General features: G+C 44.0%; 1 protein-coding gene across 3 annotated transcripts in view; it reads left to right on the top strand.

Moving 5' to 3' along the window:
* Positions 1 to 12,183: 12,183 nt before the first annotated feature.
* The window catches only part of SLC2A9 (solute carrier family 2 member 9), a 178,318-nt gene continuing 165,298 nt past the window's right edge, over positions 12,184 to 25,203 (top strand). For 2 of the 3 annotated variants that reach the window (XM_075930735.2, XM_006128181.5), the window contains exons 1-2: positions 12,184 to 12,267; positions 21,577 to 21,675. In XM_075930735.2, the coding sequence (XP_075786850.2) occupies positions 12,205 to 12,267; positions 21,577 to 21,675 (162 nt within the window). In that variant the 5' untranslated portion in view covers positions 12,184 to 12,204. Of the gene's footprint in view, positions 12,268 to 15,879; positions 16,307 to 21,576; positions 21,676 to 25,203 lie in introns of those variants that run through there. The other variant, XM_006128182.5, reaches the window with a different exon arrangement.

Here is a 25,203-nt window from a genome sequence, read left to right as displayed (position 1 = left end):
AGGCAGTGTCATGGGGTGCACTCACCACAAGTGGCACATCTTCCTGGTCATCTGGATATTCCAGAGCTGCCCTGTCCCTTCCAGGAGCACGGAACCATCTCCCCCTCCCCCCCCACTTACATTGCCCAGGGGCCCAGCAATCCGGTCAGCTCCCCTCAGCTTTTGATATTGTATCACATGACCTTCTCATAAATGTACTAGAGAAGTACAACCTAAACAGAGCTACTACATGGTGGATGCAAAAGCAGTTGGAAAACCGTTCTGAAGACAGTGGTTATCATTGCTTCAGAGTAAAACTGGAAGGCCATATCAAGTTGGGACCTTCAGGGATTGGTCCTGTTTCAGGTTCTATTTAAGATCTTCATAAATAATTTAGTAAATGGCATAAAAAGTGCATTTATGAGTTTGAAGGCGTTAACAAGTCGGGAGGGGCTGTAATTACTTTGGAAGACCGGATTAAAATTCAAAATGATCTGGACAAACTGAAGAAATGGTCTGAAGTAAACGGGATGAATTTAATAAGGGTAAATGCAAATTTCTCTGATCGGGAAAGAACAATCAGTTGCACACATACAAATTAGAAATGACTGTATAGGTAGGAATATTGCAGAAAGAATCTGGAGGCTATAGTGGATTACAAACTAAATACAAATTCACAGTATAATTCTGTTGCAAGAAATCAAACATCATTCTGGGCTATACTAGGAGACCTGTTGTAAGCAGACACCAGAATTAATTCATCCACTCCACTTCTCACTGATTAGGCCTCAGCTGGAGTATTGTGTCTAGTGCTGCAGGTCACATTTCAGGAAAGATGTGCACAAATTGGAAAAAGTCCAGAGCAGAGCAACAAAAATGATCAAAGGTCTAGAAAACATGACCCATGAGGAAAGACTGGGAAAAAATTGATTGTTTATACTGAAGAAGAGAAAAATGAGAAGGGACATATTAGGGTTGCCAGGTGACCAGCACTGACCCAGACAGTCAGGTATTTTCATCTCCTATCTGGTAAAAAAAAATTCAGAAAATACCAAACACCTAAAATGTCCAGTATTTTCTGATTTTTTTCCCCCGCCAGGAGGTGAAAATAGTGGACACCTGGCAACCCTACACACACTCGGCAACCGGCACCCAGGGCCCCCGGACTCCCCCGCTTACCTGGTTCCACAGGGAAGTTGCCTTCTGGCTCTGATCAAGACAACAAGATGGCCGCTGGCAAAAAACCTAAAGACTTTTCTTAAATGGGCCATGCCGTTTTAATGCTGTTTTGTTTTATTTATTTATTTATTTATTTATTTATTTTGCTTAATAACTCTCGGGATCCTTTTTTTTCTCAACAACCTTGGTCTCCCTCCTTTTTTTTCTTCAACAGAATTTTTCCCCAATAGTTTTTTTTTTGGGGGGGGAGGGGGGAGATGTTAGTTATTTTTGGTTAAACCATCTGGCAACCCTAGACATGGTAACTGTTTTCAGATGTATCAAAGGGGGAGGGTATCAAATTATTCTCATTAACCTTTGGGAATAGGACAAGAAACAATGGACTTTAATTGTATCAAAGGTAGTCTAGGTTGGATACTAGGAAAAACTTCTTAACTGTCAAGGCAATTAAGCATTAGAACAAATTGCCAAAGGAGGTTGTTGAATCTCCATCACTGGAGGTTTCTAATAGCAGGTTAGATAAACACCTGCAAGGAATGATCTAATTATTATTTACTCCTCCCTAGAATTTAGGGGACTGGTCTAAATAACTTTTTGAGATTCCTTCCAGTCCTACACTTCAATGATTCTGAAGAATCCTGTAACACACTGATCAGAGAAATATACTGGAAATAGCTACCACAATTTGCTTTGCAATGCAATGCACAGGGTTGAGTAAAATGAGGGGTGAGTAAGAAAATCCTTATGTACTAGATGGTGGGAGTAGAATTCCTGGCTATGTAGAATATGCTCTAGAAAACTAAAATTCATGATGAAAGGAAGCTTTCCATTTTGTAGTTCATTGGAGCACAGGCCAGAAAATGCTGACAAAACTGCAGCCAAAGATTGTCCCTTCGCCCCAGCTATGGAGCTCATAATTTTATGTGAAGTTTGCTACTCATGATCTCTTACTGCATAGTACAGAGAATGAGCTGCATCCTGAATAAAGAGCTCCAAGATGATAACTGAAGTCCTTTCAGTAATAAGTTTTTCCCAGTACTGAAGTCTTTACAGGAGCACGCTGTTTTTTAAACACATTTATTAGGAAATCTCCATCCATTATTTTCTGAACTCATGCATCACGTTCACATTTTTTCTATGCCCTCTGTTCAGTCTGTGTCACCTCTCCATAACACTGACCCTACCCAAATGTCAAGACATAGGAGCTTTGGGCAGGTACAAGTTATTGGAGTGTGTGAATGAATACATCCCTGAGTTCATATCCTACACGTTGTTGTAATAATCTTTGCTCAAAGTATGATTTGTAAGATACCCTATAAAAACATGTAAGTTGCTGGTCAATATTATCCATATAAAAATGTGAGTGGCAACGCTATGTGTGAAGTTAAAAGATTCCCCTGTGTGGTGGTAGTGGTAACAAATGTTCCAAGCCCCACAACTCCATCCAAACAGCAGCCTGCACATAGATTTTCCTTAACCAAAGGAATGGGATACTCTGCTTAGTTTGCATTTAAGCAGTTCAAAGTCAGCAAGCTGAAGGGGAAGACAAAAGAAATTCAAACAGGTGAAAAAATCAGCAGGCTCTTTGGCTGCTGCTTCTCAGTTAGAAATGTTTTTCAGGAGGAAAACTGAAAACATAAAAAGGAGGGACAAACACACCAGGAACTAGGAATGTTAGATAGCATGTAATGGAATAATTGTGTAGCCACATCAAATTTTAGCAGTTACATGACTGCGAGCTGGCGGCCACTCTGTGCTGCTACTCCTTTATCAGAGGCAGCAGTCTGGGATGGCAGATAGAAGCTGGTCCGTGAGAGGAGCCGGTTTAAAAATCAGCTCCCCGTGCAGATTGGCTCCTAGCCTAGGCTTATCGGTTAATTGTATAGTCGTCTACACATTGACATCCCTTCAGGGCACCCCTCTCTCCTTCATTTCACCAGAAAAGACAAAGTAACTTGATGTTGGACTCTGGGAGAGAGGGGCCTTACCTAAGAGTTTGATCTGTAATTTGCTGGAGTGCATGTGAAAACTTTGCTGAACTCTGATATAGTCTGTTCTAGGCATTAGTAAACATCTTTATTTTTCTTAGCCCCATTTCTGATCTTTATGCCTTATTATTTAAATTCTGTCTCTAGCTAGTAAACTTTTATTATTGTATCTAATTCAGTGTGTTCAAGTTGAAGTCCCTGGGTAATTCCATTTAAGGTAGCAAGTTGTGTGGACATTATTCCTGTAAAGGAATAACGGATATAAGATATCCATAATGTCCAGGAGAGGGTTGGGTTGGGGGGTGGGTGTGCAGGAGAAATCTTGGTATATGTTACGGTCCTATAGCAATTTGTAAGGCTGCTAAGAGCCAAGGCATGACTGACTGATTACAGCACACACACAGACATAGCTAGGAGTGGCTTACATGCTGGAGGCTGTTTGTGAGTAATCCAAGTTGGAAACTACAGCAGCAAAACATTGTAAAGAGTTCCCTACATTTCAGAACAGGGGTGACACAGCTACTCATTAATCTGTATTGCATGGTATGTTATAGAATGGAGATCAGGAACTAAATCTTGGGCCTTGGGCGTAATTGAATGGCTTTTAGAACCTCTCAGATAGGCTTGGGCCAATCCTGCCAGCCCGGCCCACAGATGGAGGTGCAAAGAGGGGAGTTGCCCTGTGGCCTGGTAAATCAAAGGGGCCTGGAGCCAGAGCCCGAGGCCCTTTACATTGCTACCAAATCACTGTGCTGCATGCTTTGAGTGGGGCTGGGGGGCGAGGGAGATTGCTGCGCTCTGAACAGTATAGTGACACTGTGTTGGCTCTATTATTGTATTTTTATGTTTAGGTTTAGTAAGGAGGGGGAATAAGTCATAAACCCTTTATTAATTTATATTCCTTTGAAATACAAACACAGTAATCTACAGTCTGGCATTAGCAGCCTTCAACCAGATGTAGCTTTAAACCCTTAGCCTGAGCCCTGCAAGCCTGAGTTAGCTGGCAAGGGCCAGCCATGGGAGTCTAATTGCAGTATAGACATTAGAGTAGGGATGGGCCATTAAAAACCCAGCAGCCCTCTGGGGGCTAACCCTGGCAGGTCACCGCCGCTGTGTTTACTGCGCCTCTGCAGGTATTGGATGATTGCAGTTCTCGTTACCTGCAGATTGCTGTTCATGACCAATGTGAGCAGAGGGAAGTGGCGCAGACTGGGACACAGCTTCCCGCCACTCACATTGGCTGTGAACAACGATTTGCGGTTAACGAAAGCTGTGATTGTCTGATACTTGCAGAAGTGCAGGTAAACACGGAAGTAGGGGCCTATCATGGATTAACCCCGCAGACTGCATCTGGCCTGCGGGTCGGAATTTGCTTACCCCTGTGTTAGAGCATGCTAAGAGATGCTCTAACTCATGCCAGGGCACAGTAGCTCTCAGAATCTGGGAGTGATAGCCCTCTTCTGTGCTAACTGGATCTCAGAAACAGGAGAAAACCTGCCCCACAGTTTTTACTGGTTAAAATCAGGGGGAGTGCACTCCAATAACAACAGACACTTGGGAAATACTTTCTTCTAGGGGGAGGGTTGCCAGGTATCTGGTTTTGATCTGGACAGTCCAGTATTTGAGCTTTCTGACTGGAAAACAAATTGAGAAAATACCGGACATATAAATGTCTGGTATTTTCTAATTAAGTTTTATTATTATCATGAGTATCAGTACGTAGTTGCGTACTGCCTGGCTGGTAGACACGCTCACACTGAGTGAGTGTATCTACCAGTCAGGCAGTATGCAACTACACAGTAGCGGGGGGACGGGGCGGGATGGAATCCCCGGGGCTGGACTTGCCCGCGCGCCCCACCAGGATCGTGTGCAGGACGGGCAGCACCCCTGGCTCTACGTGTGCCTGGGCCAGCTCTGCTCCACGCCAGCCGGTTGCCCCTGGCCAGTCCCACTCTCCCCAACCCCCTTCTGGCCAACCCTGCTCCCTGCTGGCCAGTTCATCCCAGCCAGCCCTGCTTCCTGCCGACCGGTCCCCCCCAGGCCCGATCTTCCCCAGCCAGCCCCGCTCCCCCCAACCCTCTCCCAGCCAGGCCTGCTTCCTGCCAGCCAGTCCTCCCCTCCCCCCGATATCCCTTGGCCAGCCCTGTTCCCCCCAACCTCCTCCTGGCCAGCCCCGCTCCCCTCCTGGCTGGTCCTTTCCCTCCCCCTCCCATTCTGAGATCATGTGTGTCCGGTATTTTTTTGAAACCCATCTGGTAACCCTATCTAGGGGTCTTACGTCTTCTGGAAAAATGGAGAACAGCTACTGTTGCTAGCTGCCGTGCAATAATTCCTATATCTCAGTAACTGGTGAATAAAATAGCAGGTGAAAATCAGATGTGAAGCTGCTTTAAGTTGAAATGCCTTCTGTTGCTCTTGCCAAGGGGAATTTGTCAAACTTAGAGTGAGGGGTTATATTCACGTTTTATCTACATTGGAAACAATGTCATTCCCAAATGTGTAGGATCATTTCCAGAGTAGTTGCTAGGATTTCACTCAGCAATGACATGTTTGTGTGTGTAAACGAAAAGGGAAATGATTAAGCAAAACTAATTTACAAGATAGTGAAGAATACAGGCAGTCCCCGGGTTACATGGATCCGACTTACATCGGATCCCTACTTACAAACGGGGTGAGGCAACCGTGCACTAGCTGCTTCCCCCCAGCAGACCAGAGAGACGCGAAGCTAGTGCCCCCCCCCCCCAGCAGACCAGGGAGACGCGGAGCGGCTTTTCTCAGCAGACACCTTAGCTTGAGAATAAAGGACTGAAGGAAGTGAGGTGCGGGATAATAAAACTGAGCTCTGGAGAAATGTTTGGCTAGAGTTTCCCCTACAATATGTACCAGTTCCGACTTACATACAAATTCAACTTAAGAACAAACCTACAATCCCTATCTTGTACGTAACCCGGGGACTGCCTGTAAATTATTAACCATCACTGTTCAGAAGAAACAAGTTATGAAAATACTTTGAGTACATTCTGCAAGCTCTTTTTCAGCAGCCAGACTAAGCCCATATCTGAGCAAAGCTATTTGGGTCCTTCTCATTACAACAATTGGCTGAAAATATCAATGGAACACAGAATTTTAAAAAAAATATTTAATGTTTATTTTTATTTACTGACCAACTCTACTCATTTCACAAAGAATATATCGTACATAAAAAGCTTGAGCATCTAGAAGCAACCTCAACTCACTGACCCAAACAAAAAATTGAAGGTATTTAACACCTTACAGTTCTGGACTCTTTAATACTATTATTTTCTGTTTTCCACAAACATTTTGGCTAACTGTAGTAGTGACAGGAAGTCAAATAAAACTGTTCAGACATGAGTTTAGTCTGGCTGCTGTAAAAATCCATCCTTGCAGGATATAGTCCATAGCTTGTTTCTTCCAAATAGTGATTGTAATAAAGTAAATAGGAAATATTTGATGGGTCAGATCATGCTGGACAAATAGATCACTTGGATGCAGCACCATTGTAATTTTCTATATTAACCATTTTAACCATTTTTGCATTTGACATAGTAGATTTTACATTCACTTCTTAGGATTTCTTGTTCCCAGGTTGCCTTTTTGAATATCTGATTTGTGTCCATTTATTCTTTCTCGTAGTATACATAGCAGAGGAGGCATTGCTGGCATAGATCACAGTGGATGTGCAGTTAAATGAGCCTCTGATGAGGTAGTTTATGTGGTTAGGTCCTGTGATAATATCGGTTGTATAGATGTGTGGACAGAGTTGACACCAGGGTTGATTGCAGGGGTGGGTTCTTGGATGAATATGTTAGAGGTATACTGCATGGTTACTGGAAAGAATTTGTTTGAGGTTAGGGGGTTGTCTGTAAACGAGGATTGGCCTGTCCCCCAAGGCCTATGAGAGTGAGGGATTAAATGTTCAGTTGGCTCCAGACCAGAAAGTGCTTATCACCTTACAGGATAGAATGCTAAACCTTGAATTGATTAATCTGAGGCCAATTTTCCAAAGAATTTAGATGCACATGCAACAGCAACATTTGCATGTTCAGACAAGTACTAGTGTGTGAACTTAACCAGCTTCCCAACTATCTGATTTATAGCCAGACATTTCTGTGAAGTCTATGCAGCAAGAGACAGATCATGCTCCCATTGATGTCAATGGTAAAACCTGTACTAACTACAGAGGTGCAGGATCAGCAATTCAGTAACCTTCAACTATGTATTTCTGAAATAAGTTATCCCTTTCTGTTTTATCATTTGCATTCTGCTTGAGAGACGTGGTATGTCAGTTCAGCACTTTAAGTAACTACCCAAGAGACCAATACAGAGTATTGAATATAGAAACTGAAGAACTTTTCAACAGTGCAGTGGGGATTTAGCATCCCAACTTTTGCTGAAAACCCATGAAATCCTGAGAGTTCACCTGGAGTTTTGCTCATTAGTGCCTTTATTACTTTTTCTTTTTCTCAGTCTAACTCACAAGAAAGTTACCTTTGCTTTATTTGTTTGACTTTATTATATTTCTTAGCAACGGCTGTGTTAATTAGTTATTGAGGCTATGTCTACACTACAGAGGGTTTTTTTTGGAAAAATGGCTGTTTTTCTGAAAAAAACATCACTTATGTCCACACTGCAATCACATTCTTTCGACAAAAAATTGAAAAAACAGAGGGTTTTTGTCCGACATTGGTAAATCTCTTTCTACGAGCAAGAAGCCTTTTTTCAAAAGAGTTCCTTCGGGAAAAGGTGTGTGTGGATGGGGAAGAGGAAGATCTTTCAAAAGAAGAGGAAAGAGGAAAAAGCACAGGTACTCTGGTGGCCACTCCATCCATAGTAATTACAGCTTAAATGTGAGATACCATCCACACTAAATGGATGCTATCTTTCGAAAAAGCAGATCGCTTTTTTGAGGCACTTTTTCTGTGTGGACACTCTCTTTCTGAAGAAGTTTTTTCAGACAATCTCTTCCAGAAAAGCTTCTTCCGAAAGAAACCTGCAGCCGAGGTGTAGCCTGAGATTATTCATATTGCAGTAGGTCTGCTTTACTGAATTGTATCTCTCATTTGAGATGGTTGCCATGTCCCTTAAAAAAAAACAAAAACAATTTATAAACTTGGCCCATATCAAAATGAACTAAAATACAATGAATAAATTGTAATAAAGCAGTGAAACTGTTACTTACCTATTAGGAAGAAATACCACTTTTAAAAGCATGAATTTTCCTATAGTTCTGAAAGAGCAGCGTATTTGTTCACATTAATCCTTTCACACTAAACAAAATGATAATTTAATCTAAGTAAGTTGTATATAATATAACCTCTGAAGGACACTAGATCATATTATGCCTGGGATGCAACATCTGGCCCCAGATTGAGAAGCATTAAGACACTCCCTCACACACCAGAGCCTGGGGGTGCAGGCTAATAGATTTTTTGCTCCCCCTAGGGGGAGGAGGCAGAGAAATATGAGGGGTTCAGTGCGTGGAACAGGACTGACACTTCCTTCCCACACCAGGCAGAGACCCTGGGTCAGATCCAGCCCCAGAACTGCCTGACGTTAGCCCGTGAGGCTCGGGGCTCCCCCCACCTCCACAAGGGGGAGCAAACATTGACGCTCCAGCTCTATGTGGGGAGGGAGGCAGGGCTGGGGTGCCAGCACTGGCTCCCCAGTCCTGGGAGTGGAGGGGAGGGGAAAACAGCCCTGAGCCTTGGGGGTTGGATCTAGGTATGCACTGGAGCCGTAGGTTCCCCATCCATGGACTAGAGATTACTTCTTCGCTTTGAATTGTGAACTGGCATCACCTCATCATCTTCATCATTTTGATTAGTTTTAAGACAATGACATGAGTCTTTCTTTAAATGTAGGATGATGGATAGGTTGGTGATGCCTTCATTGTATTACCTTTAATCTAAAGCCACAGCCTATACAGAATATAGAAATGAAATCTGTAACTAGAAGTCCCTGAACTTGCCTGTATTGAAACAGTTTCTGTTATGGATAAATTTTGTATGAGGTTTCTTTGTCTCTAGTCTACTTTTTATGCTCCCCCTCTAAAACTCCCACTTCCAATTGTTAGCCTGCAAATAAACTGTAGCTAAAATGTGTAACATTAAAAATGACCATGAGTGGGTATCTCAGAACAAGATTTAATAAAAACTTAGAGCATTACTTATTCATTATTCTTCCATCTGTGTCCATTTTTATCTAGTGTCCCAGCATAGTATTATCAGACAGTGCTGGAGTTAATGTATTCTTGGTGAGCTGGATAGCAAAGATGAGTGATTAGCTGTAGGGTACTAGCTTAGTATCCTGGCTGCAACCCAACACTAGTGTTGTAATTACACCTGGCTACCTAAATTCCTCCTGTGGTTTCAATGGATATTCTGTCTGAAAATCTTGCCGTGTGTTTTACTGTGCATTGCTGAACAACTTTTCCATTCTAGTCTAGACGTGGATGAAATTATCTTTTTCTACAACTTTTACATTGAAGTCTGAACCCCCTCCTCCTGCAGCTCTTTATTTTGAATAGTAGTGTATAGAGATCCCAACTAGGCCAGAATCCCCCAGCAGTAGGTGCAAACATATAGTAAAATACAGTCCCTGCCCTTACTATTTTAAATGAAAAATGACCCTGATTCCGGAAAGCACTTAAGCACACGTGTAAGTCCATCCTGTTTAGCATACCACTTAAGCATGTGTTTAACTTTAAACACTCACTTAAGTCCCAGTGACTTCAGTACTGCCTTCAGTAGGGATGTTTTCCTGAACTGGATTGAGATGAGTAACTCAGGTAAGTAGACTACTCCCTGGAGTAGTTTCATTCATACATTCTAAGGGCAGGTGTTCAGGGAGATACTGGCAACACAGCAAAATGCCTAGGCCAGTGCCAGTAACTGAAATACCAGTTATCATTCTTATTGCCAAAAGCAGCTAAGCAAATAGGGTGTTGAAGCAGCCTTAGCATAATTAGGCAGACCAGGAAGGGAAGGAGGTGACCACAAGATATGTGCATGACCCTTCTGCCTTCCTTATTAAAGTTTTGTTGTTTATTTTTGTTTTTATTTTGTTTTTGGAAACTGCTCAAGTTAAAAGAACAGGAATAGGAATGTAAGCAACTAGTGGAGTAGTCGACTACCTGACAAACCTAGGCTTACAGAGTAGTTGAGTCAATACTCGACTAGTCACTCTATCAGAAGGAGCAAAATGGGGAGCAGGAGCCAGTGCAGGGGGGAGCCAGCTTAAAAGCTGGTTCCCCCCAGCACTGTCTCTGCATGGGGACAGGGGAGACAGAGGCAGCTGATTCCTGGCTCGCACCTGGTCCCCTGCTGTGGCTCTGCCTTTTAAAGGTAGTAAGAGCCAGGCAGAAGCAAAGCTGCAACAGGGTTAGTTCCCAGGGTGGCACAAGTGGGGACTGCTTAGTTCTGGCTCATGCTGCCCTAAGGAGCGAAACCCACTGCAGCTCTGTAGTTTTTGGCTCCTAATAACCTTAAACTGTAGCGCTGCAGTGGGGAGTAGTGAACACCCTCCCCCCATCAACTAATCGAGTAGTAGAGGAAATTCCATTGACTATGCAATTAGCTGATTATCGGCATTTTAACATTCTTAAACAGAAAGTCTAGCTATATCTTGGAACTGTTGTGTGGAAATACAACTACAGGACTAACCACTTAAAAGTGTTTGCTTAATGGCTTTTCTTTGATTGACATGTTGATGTAATTATAGCAGTTACTACCATAAAAGGGGTGGATAAGTCTGAGGAATTTGGATTTGAACTTCCAGATTTCTCTTGGAATCCCCAGTGACAAGTGGAAAGCTGAGCACTCGAACCTTGTCATTTTACTGCTCCAGACCATAGGTAACTATGCTTTGGGGATACTCTAAACCTTTTTGCATATGATGCTTGAGAGCTTAAAAAAAAGTAAATTTGGCACAAACTCAAAGTGCTTTCATCCAATCTTCAGTCAGATAGATGCACTGTGTCCCCCTTTCATATATTCCTAACACATCTCCACAAAAAGCAGTTACCCTGAGTTTTGGATTAAGAGACCGTAGGGTAACAAACAAAGAATTTATCCTTAATTCCTCTTTGAATTAGAACGTGCCTTTTTGAAAAAGCATCTAAATATCATTTTAAAATGTCTAGTGAAGGAGAATCCATCACTACCTTTGGTAGATTGTTCCAGTGTCTAATTACTCTCCCTGTTAAAAAAATTATGCCTCATTTCCAGTCTGAATTTGTCTAACTTCACCTTCCAGACATTGGATCTCATTATACCTTTGCCTGCTTGACTGAAGATCTTATCATCAAAATACAATTTCTCCATGTAGATAGACTATGATCAAGCCATTCCCTAATCTTTAAATGAAGCACACTAAGCTCTTTGTATCTACTATAAGACAGATTTTTCAACTCTTTAATCATTCTCATAGCTCTTCTTGGAGCCCTCCCCACTTTATCAACATCCTTCTTGAAGTAAGATTTTCTTGAAGTAAGTGCTTGCTGGGTCAGACAGGCTACATCTACACTGGCAGCTTCTTGCGCAAGAACTCTTTTGCGGAAGAGTTCTTGAACAAAAACTCTTCCAGAAGAGAGCGTCTACATTGGCATGTGCTTTTGCACAAGAGATGTGCTTTTGCGCAAGAGCATCCATGCCAGTGTAGACACTCTCTTGCGCAAGAAAGCTCTGATGGCCATTTTAACCATAGGGCTTTCTTGCATAAGACATCATGTTGCCTGTCTACACTGGCTTCTTGCACAAGAACAGTTGCGCAAGAGGGCTTATTCCTGAGCGGGAGCATCATAGTTCTTGCACAAGAAGCCCTGATTTTATACAGCAGAACATCAATTTACTTGCGCAAGAACACAGGGCCAGTGTAGACAGGCAGCAAGTTTTTGCGCAAGAGCAGACGCTTTGGCGCAGGATCACGCCAGTGTAGACACAGCCACAGTGTTTTTAAGTGATTTCAAATGAAAGGTGCCACAATATACAAATGAAATCTCCTCTCTCTGCTATTAACAGACTATCAAGAAGACAACAGAATGGAGAATACAAAGAAAAGCACTGGCAAGATGAAAGAAAAACAGGCACTGAAAAAGAAAGTGGTGAGTTTGGATTTTTTGTACCTCTGCCTCCTAATTTTTTTTTTATCATAACAAACATTCACTTTTGGAGTGAAGATATAAAAGGTAATTGACAATGAGCAGACTAGCAACACTAATGCATAGATGTGTAAAGGAATTTAGGCATTGCAGTGCTCAGCATTGCAACACTTAAATATTTAGGAGCCTAGATTATCTTTTTAGAAAGGGATTAAGGCACTTAGGAGCCAAGGTCCTATTGACAGTCTACTTTAAGAGTCTAAATTCCTTTCTGATGAGATTTAGGCTCTTAAATAATTTGGCTGTGTCTAGACTGGCCAGTTTTTCTGGAAAATCAGCCGCTTTTCCGGAAAAACTTGCCAGCTGTCCACACTGGCCACTTGAATTTCCGCAAAAGCACTGACTTCCTACTGTAAGAAATCAGTGCTTTTTGCAGAAATACTATGCTGCTCCCATTCGGGTAAAAGTCCCTTTTGCGCAAAACTTTTGCACAAAAGGGCCAGTGTAAACAGCTGAGATTTGCTTTCTGTAAAAAAGCACCGATCGTGAAAATGGCGATCGGGACTTTTTTGCGGAAAAGCGTGTCTAGATTGGCCACGGACGCTTTTCCGCAAAAAGTGCTTTTGCGGAAAAGCGTCCGTGCCAATCTAGATGCTCTGTTCCGAAAATGCTTTTAACGGAAAACTTTTCCATTAAAAGCATTTGCGGAAAATCATGCCAGTCTAGACGTAGCCTTTAAGTATTGAATTGTGGTGAGGACAGAAGTCCTAAATACCTTTACTAATCTGAACCTAATTGCTTTGTTTCTTTGGAGTGGAAGAAGAGGCTTGAGGTCTAGCCAGTTTTGGGATTTATGAGGCTGACGTTCAGTTTCTAGAATATCTTTCACCCTTTATTGGGCTTGTATATTTAGGCTGTAAACTTTCTGGATTTGCGATTTCCTGTGACTACATATCTGCACAATTGTCTACCACACAGAGGCCCTGAACTCTGAGTTGCTACCATTATATAGATTTTGGAATAACTCAAATGCAGCATTGGGCAAACTAAATGTTTGAGGATGTTTGATGAGAAGCTGCTGATAGGACCCTTTCTGTGGAAACCTCTGTTTTGCTTCTTCCTTCCCCTTTTTGGGCCATAGCCTAGGTTTGTCAACCATCTAGAAATGTTGTATAACCCTTTCCTCACGGATATTTAAGAAGGAAATAACCTGAGTTGTCCTTGAATGAGGAAGTGAGGGAGTTGCTGAAGGAATGATTTGATGGATATACATTTTAAGATGTATCACAGTGTATTTTGCTGGGTTGCTGTTAATCTACTATGAACAATAAGAGACCAAAAGCATTTAGAATGTCCAGGCAAGGCTTGTACAAAAACTCCATGCACATGGTCACAGTTTTGGTGCAACTGCACGTTTTTCCACCAAGGGCACTGACATCAGGGTTTCCAGCTCCCACTCATCACCTCTCCTATGCAGAGACTAATGTCCCACTTCTTCCTGACTGGGGGTTTTAAGGTTGCACAGCTTCCTGGATTTACATGGATATCCCCAACAAGTTTAAAAATTACCAGTGAGCCAAAAGCACACACAGCTATGTACATGTAATCACAGTAGCCACATACCATGGAATCACAGAAATGTAGGGCTTAAGAAATCAAATATTCAACCTCTCTCCTCCTCCCCCCTATGCCAAGGCAGGATTAAGTGTACTTTGGTGTCCAACCAGTTCTAAAGCAGTGGCCACTATACTGGTTACTGCTATAGCAAACCAGCCACACTCAACTGGCCAAATAGCCACATGTGGCTAGTGGCTAGCGTGTTGGACACCATGGACCTAGACTATCCCAGACAGACATTTGTCTAATCTTAAAAACGTTCACTGATGATTCACAATCCCTCTGCATAATCAGTTCTAATACTTAACTGTTTTCACTGTTAGGAAGCTTTGCCCAATATACAGCATAAATCTGTTTTGCAGTTTAATAGACCAAGTACACTATGTTTCCATCTCAAATTGCCAGTGCTAATCAATAATACAACAGCTAAAATATATCCCTAAAGTCCACAGAGTAATTGCACCAAGTTTCTACTTTTGCAGAAGGAACAAGACCTATGGCTACACGGTGGTATGGTATCACCTTACAAATCTGACTTCTTTAATTCCTCTTGTAAGCCTACTGACAGCCACACAACACTATGCAAGTACCAAACATCAGGGCTACGTCTACACTGGCATGATTTTGCACAAGTACTCTTTTGCGGAAGAGTTCTTGTGCAAAAACCCTTCCAGAAGAGTGTCTACACTGGCATGTGCCTTTGCGCAAGAGATGTGCTTTTGTGCAAGAGCATCCTTGCCAGTGTAGATGCTCTCTTGCGCAAGAAAGCTCTGATGGCCATTTTAACCATAGGGCTTTCTTGTGCAAGTAATTCATGTTGCCTGTCTACATTGGCCTCTTGCGCAAGAACAGTTGCGCAAGAGGGCTTATTCCTGAGCGGGAGCATCATAGTTCTTGCGCAAGAAGCACTGATTTCATTCATTAGAACGCCAGTGTTTTTGCGCAAGAACTCACGGCCAGTGTAGACAGGCAGCAAGTTTTGGCAGAAAAGCGGGTGCTTTTGCACAAGATCGCACCAACATAGACACAGTCCAGGGGTTCTATGTCTCTCAGAGGTTAAACTGCTTGTAACATTTAACAAGACAGCAATACGATCCTTTTCCCTATGTAATTACTGGAGTGAGTGGGAATAACAGAAATGGAGCAACTGATATGATAACAGAATGTAATTATAATGCTTGCAGGTATATGTATCAATGTAGCTGATTATGTGTTTTGATGTGATAATATTGTTCCATTGATAGTAAAGGACAATTGCACTGTCATTCTCACCCCCCCATACCTTTTAGAGCTGTAGGCAAGTTAAGCTGCACTTTTGCAGCCTGTGCCAATCAATCAGACTATATGGTGCAGGGGAGAAGCTGACAATAATGAAAATGGAACCAGTTAATTTCACTGAGGCGTATTTCCCCTTGAATTCTTCTAAATCCCCACTGACTCCTGGAGACACCCATGTGTCCCCTACTCAAATGCATCTTCACAGGAATTTTCATCTATATTTATCAGAGGGGTAGCTGTGTTAGTCTGTATCTGCAGAAACAGCATGGAGTCCTGGAGCACCCTAAAGACTTGACTTAGATCCACAGAGGCACAAGTCCTCCCTGGGAAAACCCCTCCCCATCAGATGCATCTCATGAAGTGGGATCCTGCCCACACCCAAACAAATCTGTTGGTCTTTAAGGCCTCTCCTCCTTTTTTCACGTGAATTGGACAGCTGTAGCTGAAAAATATCAAGGCGACTAATGGGCGCCAGGCACTCCCCTTATGAGAACTAGCCCCTTCCGCAGGCTGCTGTGCCCTGGGCGCAAGGAATCCCCTTTCCCGGGCCACAAGCCTCTCACAATGGCCATACAGCGTGTGCAGGAACGCGGAGCCCTGGCGGGCCAAGTCCGAGCTGCTGAGAGCGGAGCGAACAACACCCAGCCCGGCTCGCAGAGCAGCTCTCCTCAGTGCCTAGCACCGCACGGTCGGGGAGTCCCCGGGCCGCCGCCCTGAAGCTCCCTGCTACCTACTGACTGGCTGGCTCGCCTAACAGGCAGCCGCGCGAAGGCAGCGTCACAGGCCCCGAAAGCAGCACATTGAACGCCCGGAGGCAAAGTCCCGCCAGCTGCAGAAGAGAGAAACGCGTAACTAGCGCCACGTGGCTGCTAACGGTGCTTTCTGGAAGGGAAATGAAACAAAAACGAGCGAGCTCAGCTCGCCCCGGGAGTTGCGCTCGCAGCGTTACACAACGCGCTCCCCTGCCCCCAGCGCAGCGCAGCGCGCGGAGAGGGGCTCGGGGTTTGCGCCTATGGTGCACGCGGACTGGCTGCAACCTCCTCGCAGGCAGCTTTGCTAAGGTGGCGCCCGCCGCAGAACCCAGACTCACCCGGAAATGGCCAATGCGGTGCCCCTGCTACAAAGCACCAGCAGGAGAGAGAAAAACGTAAGTTGCACCACGTAGGCGCAAGCGGAAATTTGGTCTGGGAGCGTGAAAGGAGACGTCGAGGCTACTTTCCGCAGAGGAGCCCTTTAATTTTGTGGCTCGCCAAAGGAATTTAGTGGAGAGGTCAGAGATGGTGTAGGGATTTTCATGGACTTTCCCTGCCAACGCTGTGCAAATCGTACTGTGACCAGAGGGCAATTGTTGGAACAATTATCTTGCGCATTAAAGAAAAACAAAAAGAAAGGGGGAAGGGACAAAGGGATTTCCCCCATGTTGGTGGATGCTCGGTACCCGAGATAATTATCTCAACTCTCCTTGAGAATGGAGCAAAAAAATCCCTGCTTAGTCCTGCCTCCTTTAGGAAACTTGTGGTGCTGATGTTTTAGTAGAGAGAGGCTGGCTGATACACAGCTGTGAGTCTACTGAGCTAGAAGTTGGATCATTAGCAGAATAATGGAGGGAACCTGGAGGTTTCCTGGGGAAGGGAGTGAATTGCTGAGTATAAGAACTGAAGAAGAATTTCTTTTATGAAATTCTTCTTCAGACAAATATTACATTTTACAGCTTGCTCTCTAATTGTAATCCTAGAGGCTGTACCTCTGCAAGTTTGAATTGGGTGTTAAAAAACAGGGCTGCAAATGTTACCATTTAAAATAAAATAAGACCAAGATTGACACTTTGGAATAGACTTCGAAGGGAAGTTGTGGAATCCTAGTAATTAGAGGTTTCACAGGACAGATTGGACAATCACCTGGCAGGGTGGTGTGCATGTTGTTGAAAGCCCATCCAGGTTTTTCCTTGGCAGACTCTTTCTATAGAAAGTCTTCCTGGATAGACAGACCATGGATCGACAGACAATCCTCACTCATGTACATATCTTCTTTACTGTGGCTGATTCTGTAGAACTTCCCATGGTTGACATACCCAAACACTTATTCCGTAACACCTAAAAGCTCACATATGTAAATCTGGGTTAATGCTGGTTATGTATCATATGTATCTCATAACTTTATAATACAAGCATTACCTCAAACGTGCAGAGCCTTTCTTTTAAACCTGTGTAATGTGAAATTTGATTAGAGACTCTGCCTCTTCCGCCTGAGGCCTCACCCCTTTTGGGGTGGCCTGCAACCACTTCTGAAATTCATGAAGTGGCCCCTCTTCAAAAATTTTTGCCCATCCCTGTGCTGGAGTATTCAGAGATTTCTGTTCTGGACTCTCTGTTATCACTTCACTGAAGGGAAAGCCATCAATGTGGCAATAAGCGTAGCCGTACCTTGAATAATGACCTCTGGCTAATACAAGGAAACTGATAATGTGTGAGGAATAGTAGTTAATGTTACATGTTTTACTTTCCTTGTGATTACCCAAGTGTAAGGGAAAGAACTTTTAAAGTGCTTGGGATCTCATCAGTTTTAATATTTTTTTCCCAAAAGCAGGTGTCTGATAAAGCTCCTACATCATTCTTCTTTCTTCTGTTTCTTGCTTTCCTGAAATTTGAGTAAAGCAGAAATAGTGAGAGTGGAGCGGCAGATCTCAAACAAAAGAGGAGAAGCATGCTGCTTTAAAACTCTGGAGCAAGAAATTTTGAATTTTGGGGAATTTCGTACAATGGTTTGCTTGCATAGAGATCTTGCATGGCACACAAAGTGACATATAAGCCCTGTGCAGGAGTGACCATTACCATGTGAAAGGATGCAGGAGAGGAGTGTTCCTGATTGGCAGCATTTCTATGACTTTTACGCTGGGTCTGCCACTTTTTAACCACCTCTGAAGAAGTGGGTTGTGCCCACGAAAGATCATGGTACTATATAGCTCTTGTTCCTTCAGTGTTTGCTTTGCTACTCATCTCCTAGCCTGCCTTTAGCAGCAGATCTAATAGTGCAGTAACACTGGTGTGAAGGGACCAAGCATCAGAACTCAAATGTTTCTGTTGATGGGTATAAAGAGCCTGCATTTCCAAAATGCCCCTTCTCATCAAAACTGAATAACACACTTTTCTTTCATTGTTTCCTTCTGGAAAATTGGTGGATGGTATCAAGCCATCTTGCAGTAAGCGGACAACGCAATGGGACACATTTCCCACCCAGGACTTCATGTGCATAATTGTCACTGCTTTGAATAGGAAAAGAATGGGAAAAGAAAGCTGTCTAGTTCTCTGAAAATTTACCACCGTGCACAGAAGTTAAAAACTCCAGTGTCTACAACAGAGCATGTTTGAGCCGTCTGTGACTTGAAATACAGGAAATGACTGACCTGAGCAGATGTCCCCTTGTGCTGCAGTATTTGTCCTGACACATGAATCTTCCCCAGTTGTTAGTAAACCATGCTCAGCAGTGATAATGCAATAGGAAAAGGCTGCTTAAGAGCCTCTCTGTCAACTTCAGTAGACACCAAACCCTGTATGCTGCTCCACTAACTGATTGCATCAATGACTGCTATGATGAAGCAGCTATAAAATCCCTACTAATCCCCTGGAAATGATCAGTGGTTTATTTCTAAAGGAGGTCCATTTTAAGAGGCCCTTCTATTTCTGAGCGGAATAGAGATGATTGTCCATAGGAAATAAATCTGATTGGGCTTAAACAGGTGAGTCTGCATTAGGAATGCAGATATAGGGTAAAAAAAGTTGCTAAATCCCAGTTTCCAAAATGTTTGAGTCCTTTTGAAAATAAAACTTATTGACTTTCAATTACCGTAAGCACTTAGAACAAATTTATGAGGTATCAGAATGGCCCTTGAATCTGTAGCAACAAAGAGAAACTGTCATCCAGGATCAGCATTCCAAAATAACTTCTACCACACCATAACTTTCCATGGGAAATTCTATATAGAGCATTGGCTCAGGGAAGGTATAAGTTGCTTCTCTGATTATGTCCTTGTACCCATGCTGAGAGCACATTCCATTCTAGTCATCTTTAACTCAGAGAGAGAACAAAATGGACAATGTTGGGGAAATAGAAGGAACATATAATTAGGTCTGTCAATTGATACGCATTGATGCCTGTCATTAACGCAAGGAAGGATTAATGCATTAATTTTTAACATGTTAATTGCAGGCGTTAATGCTGCACTACCCCTTTGAAGTGCTGTTCTGGAGCTTCAAAGGGGCAGTGCATTAGGAGCCTGGTATCAGTTGGACTGCCCAACTGATCCCAGGCTCCGCCTTGTGCTGCCCCTTTGAAGTCCTGCTGGGGTCAGCTGAGGATTCCCTTGGAAACACTGGGGCGGCTTTAATCATTAATCGTGATTAATTTGTTTAATCACTTGACAGCCTAATAACTCCCAAACTTGTCCATAAAAGAGGCAGACTTCGCAGGCATAATTGGAAACAGAGAAACAGCTGAGACATTTTGTTGGTTTGGATTTTGACTTTTGTGTTTGAGAACACTGAGAGATGATTGTTCTAGATACAGAATATTCATTAGGATGCAAAATTCTTGAGCCTGGCAGAAACTCCAACAACAGAGAGATCTTAGCCTCTGCACACCTGTTGAGATGGCAAATATGAAACAGCAAATTGCTAACACAAGTGGTGAATGGAAAGACAAGGGGGCAGGCACAAGTTCACAATTACTGGAAGACGCATGGTAGGAGAAAAGACTATCCAGTCAACAGAAAGAGGTTTTGTAACAAATATCAATTGCTAGAATTTGTCTGAGATTCAGTGGGCATTAGAAATTTATGGAGCCCTTGTAGATGTTTCCCTGTTCATGGGCTTTCTCCTAGTCACTGCTGGGCTGATCTTGTATATAATACAATATGACCTATAATTATGACCCTCCCTGAATTGTGGGATGATCTTCAAAATAATTGCAGCGGAGTATCAGAAAAGTAATAAATGGGCCTTTATTAATAGTGGTAATTTGGAAAAGCCCCGGTAGACTATTTCTTTAAGAAAAATTTGCTAGAATGATATGAATACCTAACTATTATGTTATGCCTATATTGGCTACTGCTATAGCAAACTAACCACACTTAATCAGCCAGATAGCCACATTGTTCAAGCCAGCCAGCCACATTCAACCAGCCAGATGGCCACATGTAGCTAGCATGTTGGACATCACAGTTATAGAACTATCTTGTTTTCCTCTAAGAAAAGCCTGCTCAAGGGCTTGTCACATCAAGATTACACAACTACTTTCTAGTGCAGAAGTGGGCAAGATCCAACCTGCTATCCGCCTTGCTGCTACCCCACCCCCAGGCCAATCAAGACCTGGGGGCAGGGGAGCGTACAAAATCATTTGCTGTTCTAAGTGGCAGGCGGCACCCTCCCCCAGCCAGGGGCATGAAGTACCTAGAGGGAACCGCCAGTCATTTTGAACAGTGAATGACTTCATGCATTTTCTTGCCCCCAGGTCCCAATTGGGGGGGTAGAGTGGGGGAGTGCGCAAAGTCTCCTCCCCCTGTCAGGGAGGTCTGGCACCTTTTGGGAACTACCCCCTTCTGCCTGAAGACCTGCCCCTTCTGGGGGTGGAGTTGGCCCATGACCATGATCTAAAATTTGTGAAGTGTCCGCCCTCCTCCCCCCCAGCAAAAATTATTGCCCATCCCATCTTCATGCCTTGGATAACTGCATTATCTGTGTATTTCTGATGAGGTTGTCTTTGATTGTGGTCCATCTTTAGCAGTTTGCTGCTTGGCTGTGGATCTCATGTTAAAGAAGTACTTGATAAAATCAAGACGAGTTTATCTGTATGAAGCCACAGGGAAAGGGTTCAGGACCAAACAAAAGTATTGGAAGTACTGTAATAATACCTAACTCTTTTATAGCACTCTTCCCCAGTGGATCGCCAGCCCTTCACAGGGTAACACAGTATTGTTATCTCCATTTTCAGGATGGGGATTTGTCAGCCAGCAGCTGAGCCAGAGATCTCTCCTGAGTACTAGGCCTTACTTCTGCTATATCCAAAAATAAAACTCTTCTGAACCTGGGTTAGGTTCTGCAGTTGTCAATCTCCATTAGGATTGAGACTTCAGTTTGAATGTAACCTTTATTTTTCAACCTTCTCTACAATAAATAGTAAAATAACAGGGGCATTGAAAACCTGTACCTTGCATGAATTTTGAATTAATCTGACTTAAAAATATATGTACAAATGTGACAACTTCATATCAAAATTCATTTTGGTTGAATTATAAGAGAGAATGTTTCTAAGCTGCTATCCTTTATTTTGAGGATGTACTTGATTGTCTCCAAGATGCTGTCAATAATAATTATAGCTGTATCTTAAAAAGTAAACTGACTCCTAAATTTATTTTCTTTTCAGGACTGGTCGGGCAGCCTTATTGTTGCCTCCTTTGCTGGAGCTTTTGGGTCTTCGTTTCTTTATGGTTACAATCTCTCCGTAGTGAATGCACCGACAGTGGTAAGTAACTGAAAGATTTTAAAATCAAATTCCAGTAGAGGGTGATGTTGTCCAAAAATTACACAAACTCTTTGAAATATTTGTTCTATAGCTGTATGTGTAGACTACAGACAAAAACAAACGTCCTCTGCGATGTCCAAGGAACGCAGCCACTTTTCTGAAAAAATATCAGAAAAGCGGACGCATTTTGTCGGCATCCCTGTAAACCTAATTTTATGAGGAAGAAGGGATGTTCTGAAAGAGGGTTTTTTCCAACTTTTGGCCCTGTGTAGACAGGCCTGCCCAACCTACACTGTTTTTCCTCTGAATAAATATTGTTCTAAAATAGTACAGGTGACAGTCTGAGCTTAGAAGGGCCAACTCTCAGCTGAGGCACAAACAGATTGGTCTTGCAAGAGTGGAAGTAAAAGTGTATGTGAGAGATACATGGTATCTATGTACATGGTTAACCAATGAGCCTGTTTCTTCAGTTAACGCTCACAGTTACATACAGCTGTATTGAAGACAGCAGCACGGATGGGGGAGGTGGGAGCTGGTGCATGTGGGAAGCCAACTTTAAGCTGGCTCTTTGTGTGCCGGCTTCTGCTAGGGATGTAGTCAAGTTAACTTCTCACATTTCCCTTCTCCCTTGCTGCCTCTGTATCAGAGGCAGAAAGGGGGGAGAAGTAGGAGCTGGTGCTGGGGGAGCCGGCTTAAAGCTGGTTCCTCCCAGTATCAGCTCTGTGGTGCCACCTGCCCCCCACCATGCTGCTGCCTATTCGAGGCAGCAGCGCGGGAAGCAGGGAGGCTGCCGCAAAGTAGCCTCTGCCTGCGGTGGCCTGGGCTGGCCATAGACAGGGGTAGCAGCTACTGCGGCTGGGCAGGCAGCCTGGTTCAGTTTTGGCTTGTGCCATATCCGGGACCAATCCCTCTGCGATTCTGCAATTTAAAATGCAGTAGGAGCTAGGGATGTAATAGGATAGTTTAGCAAAAGCTTATCGGTTAACACTATAGACTACACACATTTCTCTCTCCTCTACCCTCCGACAGTACATTTTTTTTAACATACTGGCCAGCAGCGGGGCTCAGTCCCAGCTTTCACTGGGTTCAAGACTTATCCTTGCTGCGGCTCTGCATTGAAAGTGTATTAGGAGCCAGGCGGGCAGGCAGCCTGGCTCCGTTACGGCTTGCGCCAGGTCTGGTAGCTCAGACTCCCCTCCAACAGGGGCTGCTGCCACCCTGTGCCACTGCCTCTATATCAGAGACAGCTGGTCCATGAGGGGAGCTGGTTTTTAAACCGGCTCCCCTCGCAGACCAGCTTCTGCATGGCACTCCACCCTGTTAGAGGCAGCAGTGCAGAGTGGCAGGGGGCTCCTCGGGAGTGGAGCTAGAGTGCACTGGCTTCCGGCCCCCCTCCAGGTACTACAGAATAGTTGAGTAAAACTGATAAGAATTCATGAAGTTAATTGACTATTCAATTAACCAATATCTAACATCCCTACTAGGAGCTGGGGGGCAGGCTGCCTGATTCCTACTGCCTTTTAAATAGCAGATCTGCAGCAAGGTTTGGTCCTGCACACTGTGCGAGCTGGGCTGCCAATCAACTAATTGAGTAGTTGATACAAATTCTATCCACTACTCGATTAGTAAATTAACCTTGTTTTAATATCCCTAGAGAGCTGCCTCCCCTCTTTCCCTGGGGGTGAGGAGGCAGGAACCAGTGCTCTCAGGGAGACGTTTAAATACTGGCTCCTGGAGAACTCCAGTTCTTGCCTGCTCCCCCCATGGGTAAACCATATAAACGCTGAAAATTTATTTTTGCAAGCGATTACACGTTTGCAAAAATAAACTCATTTGAACATCCCTAGTGAGAGAGAGAGTGGCAGCTGTTGGATGTCTGCGAAAACATACACGGTAGGCTTGGAATGTGACAATTAGTCATGGTGGAGTTGTTTTTATTATGCAACTTTGACCTCTTCATTTGTACTCTGCTTCCTAGTGCAGTCTATTTCATGGTTCAAAAGTAGATGCTGCCAGTGCTGTTTATTTAGAGCAAGGTTGAGCCATTCTTAGGCACGTTGTCATACTTTAGTCTGGGCCACATGGAGTTTTTCAACATGTTGCCTGAGGAGCAGAACCACATCCAGCCTTCTAGTTTCCCTCTCACTTAGGGGAGGGGAGCAGTCTCTAGAACAGAGGTAGGCAATAATTTTGGATCCAGGGCCACTTCAGATATTTTTGAAGTGGCCCCAGGCTACCCTGGAAGGGGTGGGATCAGGACACTTCCATGCTTCCCTGCCCACAGACCCAGATTGGTCTGGGCGTGGTGGAGCGTGTGAAGTCCTGCCACCTCCCCCAGAGAGAACCACCAGCTGTTCTGAATAGCTGGCAGTTTCTTCTAGGTGCCCATGCCCCTGACAGTGGGAGGAGACTTCACACACTCCCCTGTGTCCCCCAGCCAATTAGGGCTTGGCGGGTTTGGGGGGGAGGAGCATGCAAAGTCTCCTCCCACCCTGCCCCCATCCTACAAGGAGCATGCAGCTCTTAGAAGAGCTGTGCCTGTTGCAGGGTGGGAGGAAACTTTGTGCGCTCACCCAGCCCCAGGCCAATCAGAGCCTGGGGGCGGGGGAAGTGCACAAAGTCTCCTCCTGCCCTAGCCCATTCCTGCAAGGGGCGCAGTGCTTAGAGTCACCAGGGTTGACTCTAAGAGCCATAAGCTCCCTGGTCCCTAGACTGTAATTGACCTGGGGACGGGGGAGTGGCAAGGCCTTCGTGGGCTGCATCAAACTGTTTGGTGGGCTGGATCTGGGCTGTGGAGGCCATTTCACCCACCCCTGCTCCAGCACATACCACTTTCGTGTTCATGCTGGCTGCAGCACAAGCCAGTGCTTTGGTAGAGTTAGGCTTTGCTCAAGCCTATCCCTGGTATTCACTCTTCACCTGTATAAATGGGAAGGGGACTAGCGCAAACACAGAAGCTCGTCTCCACCCTGCACTGGAGACCTCTTATGCGCTGTTATTTCCCTGCATAGGTCATGATTCTCTGGCTATGTCTAAACTACATTCCTCTTCCGAAAGAGGAATGTAAATGAGCCAGATTGAAAATGCAAATGAAGCACGGATTTACAAGTCTCACACTTCATTTGCATAATCGCGTGAGAGCACTTTTTCGAAAAAGGGTTTTTCAAAAAAAACTGCAGTCTAGATGGGGCTCATTTTTTTCAGGAGTACAGGTTCTTTTGAAAAAGAGTGGGTTTTTTTAAAGGACCCCGTTTAGACTGCAGTTTCTTTTTTGAAAAAACGCTCACACGATTATGCAAATGAAGCACGAGATTTGTACATCTGCACTTTGTTTGCATTTTCGATTGGGCTCATTTACATTCCTCTTTTGGAAGAGGAATGTAGTTTAGAGGTGCCCTCTCTGAGCAGACCCCGTGGAACCAGAATGTAAATTTTCCAATGAAAACAAGCTCACTCTGTAGCTTAATCAGGGATTCCAGGGTCTGTTGCTCCTGGGCAGCCTTACTAGCATGCAGACTGCCCTGGGCT

The sequence above is a fragment of the Pelodiscus sinensis genome, chromosome 4 (genome assembly GCF_052426305.1).
Source record: "Pelodiscus sinensis isolate ZL-2025 chromosome 4, ASM5242630v1, whole genome shotgun sequence".
Classification (NCBI taxonomy): Eukaryota; Metazoa; Chordata; order Testudines; family Trionychidae; genus Pelodiscus; species Pelodiscus sinensis.
The sequence above is the reverse complement of the archived record's forward strand: the minus strand, read 5'-3'. Positions and strand labels throughout refer to the sequence as shown.